At 37.0% G+C, this 13,514-nt stretch overlaps 1 protein-coding gene across 1 annotated transcript in view; it reads left to right on the top strand.

Annotated features, from left to right (window-relative positions):
* Mtrex (Mtr4 exosome RNA helicase) overlaps positions 1-13,514 on the top strand; it is a 64,849-nt gene that overhangs the window by 18,673 nt on the left and 32,662 nt on the right. Inside the window, exons 10-16 of the mRNA XM_060385723.1 lie at positions 379-481; positions 2,077-2,208; positions 3,733-3,812; positions 5,088-5,198; positions 6,780-6,881; positions 9,932-10,057; positions 11,102-11,252. Of these exons, the coding sequence (XP_060241706.1) occupies positions 379-481; positions 2,077-2,208; positions 3,733-3,812; positions 5,088-5,198; positions 6,780-6,881; positions 9,932-10,057; positions 11,102-11,252 (805 nt within the window). The remainder of the gene's footprint in view (positions 1-378; positions 482-2,076; positions 2,209-3,732; positions 3,813-5,087; positions 5,199-6,779; positions 6,882-9,931; positions 10,058-11,101; positions 11,253-13,514) is intronic.

The following is a 13,514-nucleotide window of genomic DNA, read 5'->3' as shown; positions in this document are numbered from 1 at the left end:
AAAAAATTGTATATATTTGAGACTTTCTTCTTATGTATGAAATTACTTCTAGTCTCAGTATTTGAAATGCAAGGAGAATCAAGGACTCTGATATGCCAGATACTTTGTCTTCCCAGTTTCAATTTTCCTTTAACATATTTTGTTATCACAAGTCACTTATTTTAAGTGACCTTTGCTATAACCATTGTTGTATTAAAGGGAGAAACTTTATGTTTAATAAATGTTTAAACTATGGTTAAATATTTGTGAGTTACTATGTGGGTTCCAGGAACCAAACCCAGGCCCTCTGCAAGAGCACAAGTACTTTTAACCACTGAATCATCTTTCTAGCCTTGATTAGGTATTTACAAAGTTACATAGAAAAAAATATGATTCTAGGGTGACTTCAGAGAAGATAATTTTAATACTGCAATGCAAGTACTTCGGGATGCAGGGGATTTGGCCAAAGGAGACCAGAAGGGACGGAAAGGAGGAACAAAAGGTAATTTGGAACTTAGTTTTTTAGACAGGAGCTTACATGTATCTTGAATATCTAAGTTACTCTAGTTTGTCTTTTATTTGATATCTTTTGAGGAAGCTGTGTAAAGGTATAGGTCATATATGACAAAATTGGATAATTTAATTAATTTAAATGTAATAGATGTATTACAGAAGCATTCATGTAAATATAATGTATGTGGTTTACAGTTTACCCACATTCAGTGGGTAATTAGTGGGCTTGGTAGATTCACATTATTATACAACTATTGCCAGAGTCAGCTTGAAATTTCCATAGAATTTACATACCATGAAGTTGGTTGTTTTAAAATGTGCAATGCGATGATTCCTAGTATTCACAGAACAGTGCATCTGTCCCTCCTGCCTGATTCTAAAGCAGTTGCACTCACGTTCTCCCCAAGTCATGTGCATTAGCAGTCAGTCCTTACCTTTCTCCTTACACCACAGACTTAGGGAATTACTAGTGTTCCTTCTGTCTCCATGGATTTGCCTCTTCTGCACGTCTCAAATATAGAATCATGGTCTTTTGTAGCTGACTCCTTTGAATGATGTGAGATTCATTCTCTGTGTGTATGGATCAAATAATATTGTGCTATGCATATACATTGTTTGAGTAGATACGGAGTTGTTTTTTGTAGATAAGAATAATAGTTCTGTAAACATTTTGTTTGTGTTACATGTTTTTGTGGGAATGTGTTTTCTTTTTTTTTTTCGGGTGTGTACCTACGACAATTGATGAGTCATATGGGAAGTTTAACCTTTTGGTTACTGCCAAATTATTTTCCAAGGTAGCCACACTATTTGGCATTCTTCATGCTATTCCTTTGAGGAGTGTATTTGAGTACCATTTTTTCTTACCTCTAGTCCGATTCTAGAGGTATGTATCTATTTGATTATAATTCTAGTAAAAGTGAAGTGGTATTTGTAATGTTCTCTTCATCTGCATCTTGTAGTTACTGATTGTAAACTTCTTACTGTGTACCTTTGGCATCACATGGTATGGGATAAATATCTATGGTAATCCTTTGTCTATTTAAAAATGTGTATGTGTCTGCATGTCTGTCTGTATGTATGTATGTGTTTGTGCCTTTGGAGGCCAGAAAAGGGTGTTGGGTCCCTAGGAGTTGGAGTTTGTTTGTGAGCCGCTTGTCCTGAGTGCCGTGATTACAGCTGTGATCCTCATGATCAAGGGCTCTTAACTGCTAAGCCGTTCTTCAGCACCCCAATTGTCTGGCTTTGAATTGGATTGTTGAGTGGTAACAGTTCCTATATTCTGGGTAGACCTGTATCAAATAGATAACTTGAGATTTTTTTTCCAGATTGTAGTAGACTGCCAACCCAACGCTCATATCTGTTAGAAGCGCAGAGTTCTTCATGTTGGTGTAATCTGGTTTAATTTTTTTGTCACACTTGCTTCTGCTCTTACTGTCAGCCAACAATGCTCTGGCTGTTTAAGATCGTGAAGATCTTTATCTTATTTTTTATTGTAGGATTTTTTTTTTTTTAATTTTACAGTTATAGTTAAGTCTGTCATCCATTTTGAATTAACTTGTGATGTGGTTTATTTACCCTTTGCAGGTCCATCAAATGTGTTTAAGATTGTGAAGATGATTATGGAAAGAAATTTTCAACCTGTAATTATCTTCAGTTTTAGTAAGAAAGATTGTGAAGCATATGCTCTTCAGATGACTAAATTAGATTTCAACACAGGTATTAATAATTTCCACATGGTTTGAATGCTGTGTCTAAATTAGTGTAAGATAAAATTTTGGTAAGGTATCTGCTATATATTACTAGCACATGTGGTTTGCTTATAATCCTAATTAATTGTATGTACTCGGCACCTCTGTACAAACTTTATGAAGTTCTGTCAGTTTCTTTGCCTTCCATTTCTCCTTGGACCTAGTGCATGCTAGGCAAGCACTGTACCACTACAGCTAATTCCTTGGCCCTCTCCTATTTTATTGGAGCATGTAACTACACAGCTCTATATTAAAACCAAAGAACATTCCTGAGAAACAGTACAGTCATACCTTTTTGTACTTCATTATTATTAACTCGGTTATTCTGTCTGTCTCTAATTCATTAATGGTAGGCCTTTTGGTTTGAATAATTTATCAGAAGTACAGTCTTATAGCAGTCTAAACCCACTGTTTACCTCAACTCTGCCGAATTTCTCAAAGAACACTCAGCAAGTATATATTCACTGTACCTGTGCCTCACTTAAAGTTATACAGCTGGTAGTACTATAACCTAGCCAAGATGTCAGCCCAGTAGTTACTGACCTTGCCTATTTCATATGTGATCCAGATAATAAATATGCAGTAATCCAAAATGAACTTCAGTTGTAGCCAGGTGTGGAGATGCACACCTGAACCCAGCACTTGGGAAGCAGGGGGACTGAATGTGAGGCCAGCTTGGCCAACAGAGTAGACATTGTCTCAAAACAAAACTTTAAAGTCTTCATGGGAAAAATGAGATGGCAAGAACATTGCTTTGCTTTAAGTTTAATATAATAAGTATAATAATAAGTTTAATATAAGTATAATAACTAGTATTGTAATTACTAGTTATGAGTATTCTTAAGGACTCAGGATTATATATAGATTAATATAACAAATATTTTTTGGAGAATCTGTTACTTGGTTGACAGTAAAAAGAGAAATGTAGTCACTAACGATATGGGCTTTGGGATTGTTACTTTACAGTTAGGTGCTTATTTACACTAAGCTTCCACTACCTAGAGTAGTAACAGGGAGGCTAGAGCCTGCCGAGAGTAGGATCTCATGTTTCCCCAAGTCATTTTGCTGTGGTGATTATTACTGTAGTCTAGCTCGCCTGGAATTCATGGCAGCATTCCTGCCTCAGCCTCTTGATAGTGTTACTATTTTTATTAATTTTTATATGCATTATGATTACTAGGTATCTTTCAAAGATAGTAAATCTTACTGTGTGGGAATGCAATGCTTAGCCAGCCTTTGTGGTACACCCCTTAATCCTCTGGGAAGGCAGAGGCAGGTGGATTGCAGTGTTTGAGGCCAGCCTGGTCTACAAAGCGAATCCAGAACAGCCTGGATACACAGAGAAACCCTGTCTTGGAAAATCAATTAAAAAAAAAAGGAAAAAAATACCGATTCTTTATCTTGGCTTTATGTAGACTCTTATTATTTTTAATGTGTAAAGTTTAGTATTACTGACTCATTATTTATTTGCCCTTGAATTTTTTTTTAATAGATGAAGAAAAGAAGATGGTTGAAGAAGTTTTCAATAATGCAATTGACTGCTTGTCTGATGAAGATAAAAAGCTCCCTCAGGTGAGTTGCTGCCAGTTAAGCGTGGATTTTAGCACAGCAGATGTTAACTTGTTTATTCGCTTGGTTGCACCGTGGTGTCATATGTTGGCCTGTGCTCTCAAACAACACCTTCATAATATGTTTCAAATCACTGAAAAGATGCTAAGCATGATTTGCTGCCTGAAGGAATTTTTCTCTAAGAGCATACATAGCATAATCTAGAAATTACTTTTTATATACTTTATAAAAAAAATTCAGTGTTGATTTAAGTCATTAAATTTCTTAGTTTAGAAAACCACTGAACAAGAGCGTATACCTAATAAAAATTGTCTGTTCTTTAAGAAGTGAATTCTTTCATCTAGTTCCTATTTTTTTCTCTCACTATTGGAATTAACTGGGCATCTACAGTATGCTGATAACTTGGTTTCCACTCCCAAGGATTTTTGATTTAGTGTGAATTCCAGTTGGTAGAATCTTTTTAAAAAACTTATTTTTACTGTCCATCCAAAGTATACTACTACTACTTTTGACTAAAGTAGTGCATGAAAGTTAAGAGTGAAGCCAAAGGAAAAATTTGGAGGTTATACTGTGTTCTAGAAATGAATGTTTGTAAAATATTTAGGTCACCCTAAGAATACATGAGCATGTTTCTTAGCACTTAAAATGGTGTTTTAACTTAGGAGTTTTTAAAATACTTTTTCTTTCCAGGTGAATAGTGGGTATTGAATGGCTTCTCCATGGTTTCATGTACTTTATCCAAAACCGTTATAATGTAAGGTTTGGCTGCATTAATGAGGATGTGCTCTTCAGTTATTTTAATTTTTTTAAGAAGTACATTTTATAGTCTAACATCCTATGGTTAGAGTTTGAACTGCCAAACTCTTTTGAATTTATTAATTAATTTTTTGAAAAGAGATAAAGGTTTTCCACACTCAGCAGTACTCCAGCCCTGGCCTCTGGAGTAGCTGGGACCGTAGGTATAACCCTCCATGCCAGTTTACAGACACAGACTCTGCTGTCACAGCAGAAATGTGTAGGAAATGATACCATGTTTAAAGCAGATGAAGTGAAATGTCTTGCTTTAAGCATGATTATCGTGTTAAAGTTAAAGCTAGGCCACAATTGTATTTCAAGTTTAATATGTGGGATTCTGGGTTGGGTTTTACTTTTATTCTGGGAAGGTTTTTAAAAATAGTTTCCTTGAATACAAATGTTTTCATTTTTAGTTACCATTTTTCCCGGTTTAACATTTTAAATTCCTTTTTTCCTTATGACAAACATTATTCCAAATTGCAGGTTGAACACGTTCTCCCTCTCCTGAAGCGGGGGATTGGCATTCACCACGGCGGTTTACTTCCTATTTTGAAGGAAACTATAGAAATTCTCTTTTCTGAGGGATTGATAAAGGTATTGTCTTGTTTTGTTTTTTAATTTTTTATGTGTCAAAATTGTGTTATATGAGCAGTGTAAAAGTTGTTCTGAGTATGATACATAGGCAGGTTTGTTGTCCTCCATTTGACATTACAGTGCTAGAGTGCAAGCATAGGGACTGCTGTGTTGGCCAGCACCCCAGCACCCAGTCCCTTTTGGCAGGCAGATTGTTGGATCTCATCTTGTCCTGTCTCTTGTTTTCCTGAGACAGTGTCTTACACTGGAGCCCAAGCTGTCCTCCAACAGCAGTCTTCCTTTTTTGCCTGTTTTATGCTGGTATTATGAGTATGAGCCATCCTGTCTTGCTAGTTTTGTGATTTATTTGTCTGCAGTTTGTATAGAATGCCTTAGGGAAGGTTGCATGAAATACTTTAGGTAACGGACTTGGCCTTTACATATAATGCCATATCAATGTTATAACTTCAGAGGATAAATAGACAAATTATTTAGTGTTAAGTTAGTGGCATCCCCTGGCTGTAGTACAGTTTTGTAGAATGTGCTTCTTAATTATTAGGCATGGAGTTGGCTGGTCTTCTTCCTACTTCCACAATTAAAAGGGTTAATTTAGCTGTACTTAGGAAAGCAGGTGTTTTAGGATATTTTGATTGAACTCTTGGACTCTACTTTAGTCGTTTTAAAAACTCTGGCTGATGTCTATACCCAGAAATGGGATATTAGAAATGGGAAACAGCTGAGCATATACTTACATGTGATTTATCCTAAGAGTCCTCGGCCTTATGAAGAATATTTTAAAGAAATACTTTAGTACATTAATGAAGTATTAGTATTTACACCCGATCCTAGTAAGTCCTTGTTGATATTTTTCTATAGATTATAAATTTTGCTAAGCTTAATGATTATTAGGCCATTTTTTAAAAGGATGAGTGATAATTGCAGGTTGTTGAATTCAAGTAAAGTAGCTGTAAATAAAATAAAAGGTGAAAGTTTATCCTGCCCTCTTATTTCCCAGAGAAGGTCACTAGCATACATTCAAATATTATGTGACTTTTTTTTCAAACAAAAGGTTTTTATATATGGTTCTTTTCTAATGACTAGTATTCTTTTGAGTTGATGAAGTATTTTATCTTTCTGTTGATGAACATTTAATACTTTATTGACATATAACTTAGTATGCCTAAACCAACTGTTTTTGTTAATAAAGTCTTAGAGTTCCGTAGTCACTGAGTCTGTACTGTCCTAGAACCTAATTGTGAAGGGGTTAGAATTGGTTCATTGTCAGTGAAAAAGCCAGGAAAATTGATTGTGTTTAGAAAGATACTTTGTTGCCTCGTCTTTGTTCGTAGTTCAGGTGTTTTGTCTCCATTTGCTTGTACTGGGATGTAAGAAAGAGTAAATGTAAATGCAAATGTAAACAAATATTTAATAGTTATGTATATAAAGAACTGTAATAGATCCAGAATTTATATTGCCACTTATTATTATAGAGCCTCACTAAAGAACTAAATTTAAAAATTAATGCTTTATTTACACTTGAAAATTATTTAAGTTTTTACCTTAAAGTCCATTAATTAATCATATAATTGCTTGTTTATTTAGGCCTTATTTGCCACAGAGACTTTTGCTATGGGAATTAACATGCCAGCTAGAACTGTTTTATTTACAAATGCCCGTAAATACGATGGAAAGGATTTTAGATGGGTAAGTAATTAATTATATTTTAAAATAATAACTAATCTCTATTTTATCTCACATGGCTTTGACTCATCGAGAGTTTTAGTTCCAAATGTTTAAGAGCTTCAATGGAAGTAGAGTTTCCCTAATCTGAAAATCTAAACTACTAAAACGTAAAACTAGAACACTGATAAAATGTCTCTAAATTCTTGGAATTTGAAACAAAACCAATGCTCAATTGAGTCTGTGGATATATCTTAAAATCTGAAATACTTCTGCTACCAAACATGTTAAGAAACAAGTTCCATCAAGATTAAAGCTTAGGTCCTTTGTACCCTCGCCCGTCCGTTTCCTTTAGATGACGGGCTTTAGTGATAGGCACCGTGGCGTGTAAGGCTGTAGGTAGAACCACTGCTTACCCTTCATCTTCTGAAATAGAGGACCACAGCGGTGCACACGTGTCCTTTCCAGGAAGGGAGGAAAATTGCGTTGACTGGGCTGAAATGTCAATCTAATCCCAAAGCAAGAACCCCATGCAGCAAGTGCTTACCAGCTTAATCTATAGGCGTTCTGTGCTAATAGATGGGAGGAAAACCTAGTCTGTATTAGTGAGCTCGAGACCATACTGGCTACACAGGGAGACCCTGTCTCAAATACAAGGTCATTCTAGCTTGATGTCTTCCTGTTCTAAGAAATACTGTCAGAAAGATACAGCATAAGAGCAGACGACAGGGGCTGGCTGGAGAGAGAGTTCAGGAGGTAAGAGCACTGCCTGCTCTTCTAGAGGACACAGGTCAATCCTCAGCACCCAGTGGGCTAGCATCTGTAGGTGACTCCAGTTCTAAATGATCTGTTACTGTCTTTCAACTTCTGTGCCACTGTACTATATACATACGTTGCACAGACCAGTAAATAAAAAACACCCCCCATTTTAAAGAAGTCAGTGGAGAAGTCTTTAAATCTTAAGACAGTCCTTAAAGTAAGCAACAGTGGAGGAGGATATGTCAGGCCAGCAAGGAATCATTGGTAGGTGTGAAAGGAAGTGACAGAGCAGAATGTACAGTTTGAGTGTGCAGTCAAACCTGAAGATTCACTGTTTGCCATTTGGAAAAAAATAAAAGCTCTTTACCTAAACTTTTCTCTCAAATTGGTGATTTTTTTTTCCCCCAGCTTAGGGAAGTTTCCCACAATAATTATCAGAGTCCTAAAAAGTAATGATGATAGAGTTGAGGGCAAGGCATTATAATTTTTTTTCCATTCGCTAATTACCTTACTGTTTTTAAACACTTAAAACATGCCAGTAGTAATTGCAAAATAAATTAGCAATTCTCCCCAGAATTAACAGTGGCGTTAAGCCAGTGTATGAATCATAATAATGCACACACGGTAGCATCATAACATACCAGCTACTTAAACCCCAAGTCAAACTGATTGCTCCCCTGTTGTTCTGAATACTGTCATCTATAACTACAAATTTATGAAATCCTTGAAGGATTAATAGTAATTCCAGTGACATGCTTTTAAAACAGCAACTGGGAGTTTTGAATGACCGTTTCACAGGGGTCACGTGACCTAAGACCATTGGAAAACAAAGACATTTACATTATTATTATTTACATTATAAATCATAACAGTAGCAAAATTACAGTTATGAAGTAGCAACAGAAATAACTATGGTCGTAGGTTACTACAACATGAGGAACTGTATTAAAGGATGACAGCGTTAGGAAGGTTGAGAACCACTGCTTCAAAACCTTCATTCAGCTTGTGTTGATGTGCTTTAAAAGAACCGAAATCTTGTTCATTAAAGTGTTTACCTCCTTTGACACCCTCCCCAAAGACCTGTTTTCCTGAAGGAACTACCAAAATCATTTATATGCAAAAACCAGAGATTGAAGCCTTTGGTTGCGTTGTAGTACCTCTCTGACCAGTAGTTCTGTGTGTAGACCTGAAAAGTTCTTCAGTTACTTTCTATGATCTCCATGTGGTTTTGTTGATATGCTGATTCCTCTACTCACTTATTGATTAGGCAGGGCCTTGTGCATGCAGGACAAGCGCTCATCCTAGCAGCCCCAGCACATGTGAAAAGAAATTCCTAATGTTTTGGGTGCTGTGCAAAAGGGAACTGATTTTGTGTCATGGATAGTAGATCACGTGTTAGGTAGATAAATTAAAGCAGTCTACACCATTAAATACTATGATTATAAAATTTAAAGACTGTCATGTACTACAAGGTAATCATGCCTTGAAATTCTGCTCAGATTTTATTGGGCTGCTTTTTGAAACTTCCTGATTTTATTGATACTCTTTCGTTGTTCTTTTTCTGGTGTCTTCCTCGTTCCTAGGCTGTCAGTAGTGTGTCTTCTTCTAACAGTAGTTCTTAGTTCTCCCTCAGTCAAAAGTTTAGAAAAGAAAAATCAGCAAAAATCTGAATTTTCTCTATAAGAGAAAAGTACCCAGGCACACCTAGAAATCATGGCAGGCTGTTCAGAGGTTCAGTGCTGGCATGTCTAAGATACTTCTGTACCTGCCTCTTTTGGACAAACTAGGGTACAGGATGCCAGTGTTTTGCCTTGTCAGTTTCTTTACCTTTGTGAGGCAAAAAAGCCTGACCTTTCCCCCCTTAGACTACTCGAACACATGGATCTCCTAGACCCCAAAGACACCGAGAATTGTACTTTCTCCCTGCAAGGGCCAATTTCATATTAATTTAAATTTGAAGACTAAGAAGCTATTGTGGTCAAGTACGAAGTTACAGTTGTTGAGTTTGCTTTTATTTTTTTTTCATAATTCCTAGCTGAAAGTATTTTTATGCCAGTGAATTTAGTCAGTATTTCCTGGTAGCTAGCTGGCTATCAAAATTGACAGTTGTTGGTTTCATGTAGATTTAAGTCATTTTAGAACTAAATTTTAAGTTTTAAAAATTCTCACATACCTTTTTTTATGCCTTTTCCAAAAGTTCATATTTTAAATGGTTTCTTAAATGTGCAGATTGTTTGTAAATATTACAATAAGAAAAAATATCAAGTAATTTTTTTAACTAAATTTTTTCTTAAACTTGAAAATGTCATACTTAGATTTCCTCTGGTGAGTACATTCAGATGTCTGGTCGTGCTGGAAGGAGGGGAATGGATGACAGAGGAATTGTAATTCTTATGGTAGATGAAAAGATGAGCCCAACGATCGGAAAACAACTGCTTAAGGTAAGAGTCGGTTTCTTTGTCAAGGACGCTAGGATATGATTTAATGACTACTTTAAATTAGTTTTATTGCCTCATATATCTCTCAAGATGAGTTGATGGCCTAGAACTGTCTGAGCTTAGGAAGGCAGAAGAGGTTGATCGTTTATATTGTTTTACCTACTAGGTAAAGAGCAGGTAGCAGTGTATGCAGTGGGAGTGGATGGACAGTCTCCAGAAAGGGCAGGGCAGATTTTGCCTGCAGATTTAGGGCTCTCTGTGCCTGCCTCTTCTGTTGGGCAACTCTCTCACCAAGAAAATGTAATGTAGGGTACAAAATGCCAGTACTGTGGGTTGTTGGGTGTCTTTACCTTTGTAAGGGCAAACAGCTTGAAACATCAGTTCAGTAAATACCTTTGGTTTACCCTCTTTAATTACAAACATCCTAATCATAAGCCGAAGTTTTTAACTTTATTGCAAAATAGCCATTCCTTGTGTCCTAATTTCTTTTTCTTTTTCTTTCTTTTTTCCACCATTTATCTTACGTTAGGGAAGGGAATGGACCATAGCTTACTTGTGGAGGTCAGAGGACAGCCTGAAGGAGTTAATTTCTCCTACCATGTCAAATTAGGTCTTCCGGCGTGGTGACAGCTACTAAGCCATGTAGCTGGCACACATTGCGCTAACTCAGAGTTTGAATAGTCTGAGACTTTTGTTTGTTTAGTTTTGTTTTGTTTAGTTTTAGGAAGGGTCTCATGAAGTCTAGGGCACCTTCAAACCTGCTTTATAGCCCTTAAGCTGGCTTTGAACTCACTCATCCTGGTCCTCTTGTCTCCATCTCCGGAGACCTAGATGACAGGTGTGTGTCAATAGCTGGTACTTCACTTCTAAAGGAAGTTGGCTTCAGTTGCCTTCTCTCTATTTCATGAGGAAAAAAATACAAAATTTGGAATAAAGTGTGTGATTGATTTTAGTCTTGATTTATTTTTTTCTGTGTGTAGGGATCTGTATGTAGGGTATTTACTTGTGATATCTTCCTGCCAAACACAGTCATGCTTTTTCTTGTAGGGCTCAGCTGATCCTCTGAATAGTGCTTTCCATCTGACCTATAACATGGTTCTGAACTTACTACGAGTGGAAGAAATCAATCCTGAGTACATGCTAGAAAAATCTTTCTACCAGTTTCAGCATTACAGAGCAATTCCAGGAGTAGTGGAGAGTAAGTGTAAAATTTCCTTTGTGTAACTACATTTAGCAACAAAGTGCCTTATTGGCTGTTTTGGTCACTATTTTATGTTTTGTTTGTTTTGTTTTTTTATTTTTTCTAATAAAGCAAATCTTGGCAGCTAAGGTAAAGAATGTAGAACTGTAGTCTGGTCTTTATAGATGGAACATTTAAAATAAATGTAGGTAATTCAGAGTACTTTTTTGTAGTTGGATCAGTCATAGTGTAATTTATGATTTTTTTAAAATACATATTTCAATCAGAATTCATGTCCTTGAAAAATTGTAACAAAAAGCTCAGTATAAAACTTGATGTGAGAAATGACTTAGTCTTGACATCTTTCCTTAAGAATGCTGTAACAGGCCAGAGAGGCGGTTCAGTCAGTAAAGTGTGAGATACACACACGTGTGGGAACTGAAATTTGGGTTGTAGCACGCGCACGTATACACACACACACACACATTTTTTTTTTTTAAAACTAAGTGTGGTGGCATGTTAGTAGGCTGTCACTATAACCCTGGCAGTGGTGGAATAAGAGGCAGGTGGGTCTCCAGTGCTCACTGCCCAGCCAGTCGAATTGGTGAGCACTGTTCACTAAGAACCCGTGTCTTCAAAAATAAAGTGGAAGACAAATCAACCTCTGGCTTGGAAAGGCACGCACACATTTGCATCTGCACACTCCCCCACCCCCAAATGTGTTATGTACACACACAAAAAGAATGCTGTGACTTTGTGAATCATTAAGAAAATGCAGTGCTTTAATTTGAATTGAGTAGTTTTCAAATATCTAATTCTTAATACACAGAGACAGCTGTACAACCACAGCTACTGCTTTATAGTTTTTGCATCTTGTTTTCTTAACGTGCAGTTTTATTAACCGTTTTAATGACTTGAGCTTGTCTAGTTCCCTTCTGGAGGTTTAATTTTGTAGGTGTGAGATAAATGTGCGGTGCATGTATGTAGAAGGGCGCACTTGCCTCTATATATACATACATGTATGCGCATCTAGAGGACAGAACTTGGCAGTGGGTGTCTTCCTCCACGTTTTCTGTACTTTTCTTGGTTTTTTGGTGTGTGCGTGTGTTTGTACATGTGTGGAGGTCAGAGGTAGGGCATCAGGTATCCTCCTCTTAGCACTCTTTGCCGTATTCCTTTGAGACACGGTCTTTCACCGAACCTGGAACACTACCTTTTGCTATGCCGGTGGCCATTATGCCCTAGTGATCTTGTTTCTCTCCCATATCAGTGGGTTACATGCATGAGTGGCCACACCTAGTTTTTAAGATGGGTGCTAGATCCAAACTCAAGCATCGTGCTTATGGAGCACACATTCCTGTTCATTGAGCTTTCTCTTTAGCTTTCCACTATTTCTTTTTCTTCTTATTTTGGGAGTGCATTACACATGTTCTAGCATGTATCTGGAGGTCAGAAAACAACCTGCAGGAGTCAGTTTTCACCGCCACCATGTGGGCCCACCATGCGGGTACATGGGTACATCAGAATAAGTGCCACATGCCTTTATCTGCTGAGCTATCTTTCTGTCCCTACCTTATTTCTCAGACAAGATTTGTCTGTTCAGGCTGACCAACAACCCCCCAGGATCCATCTATCTTCACCCTGTAAAACTGGGTTTACAGAAGTTCCTGCCGTGGGGACCAGAGATTTAAACGGAGGTCCTCACACTCGCAGAGCAAGCACTTAGCCACTGAAACATCTCTGCATTCCTGTCTATAAACTGCCAGTTGTTTTTCCTGATCATTAACTCTATTATGTGTGCTATTACAGAGAATACCATATATTTGTTAGTGAATTAAATTCACTTTCTATAAGTAGTGAAGTGGTTCATTTAAAAGTGACCAGGAATACAAAAGACTAGCAGTCACAGGGAATAGTCTGTGTAAAGGTTGAAGATACTAGTAATACAGTTACAGCACCCTTCCTGGTTACTGTTTTACTGTCAGCTAGGAATATTCTATATGTTGCTTCAGTTAGTCTCTAGGAAAGATTTGTTGGTTATATATACTGTTTTTTATCTTTTTTCTTTAATTGTCAAAAATATGAAACATACAGGTTAAATAATAGAGTTCAGTATAAATCCAAAGGAAAAAACAGCTGGGCAGTGGTCACAGGTATTTAATTTCAGCATTCAAGAGGCGGAAGCAGCAGGATCTCTGTGAGTTAGAGGCCAGCCTGGTTTACAGAGTAAGTTCCAGGATAGCGAGGGCTACGCAGAGAAACCCTGTCTCTAGAAACCAA

This window comes from Meriones unguiculatus, chromosome 6 (genome assembly GCF_030254825.1).
Source record: "Meriones unguiculatus strain TT.TT164.6M chromosome 6, Bangor_MerUng_6.1, whole genome shotgun sequence".
Classification (NCBI taxonomy): Eukaryota; Metazoa; Chordata; class Mammalia; order Rodentia; family Muridae; genus Meriones; species Meriones unguiculatus.
The sequence above is the reverse complement of the archived record's forward strand: the minus strand, read 5'-3'. Positions and strand labels throughout refer to the sequence as shown.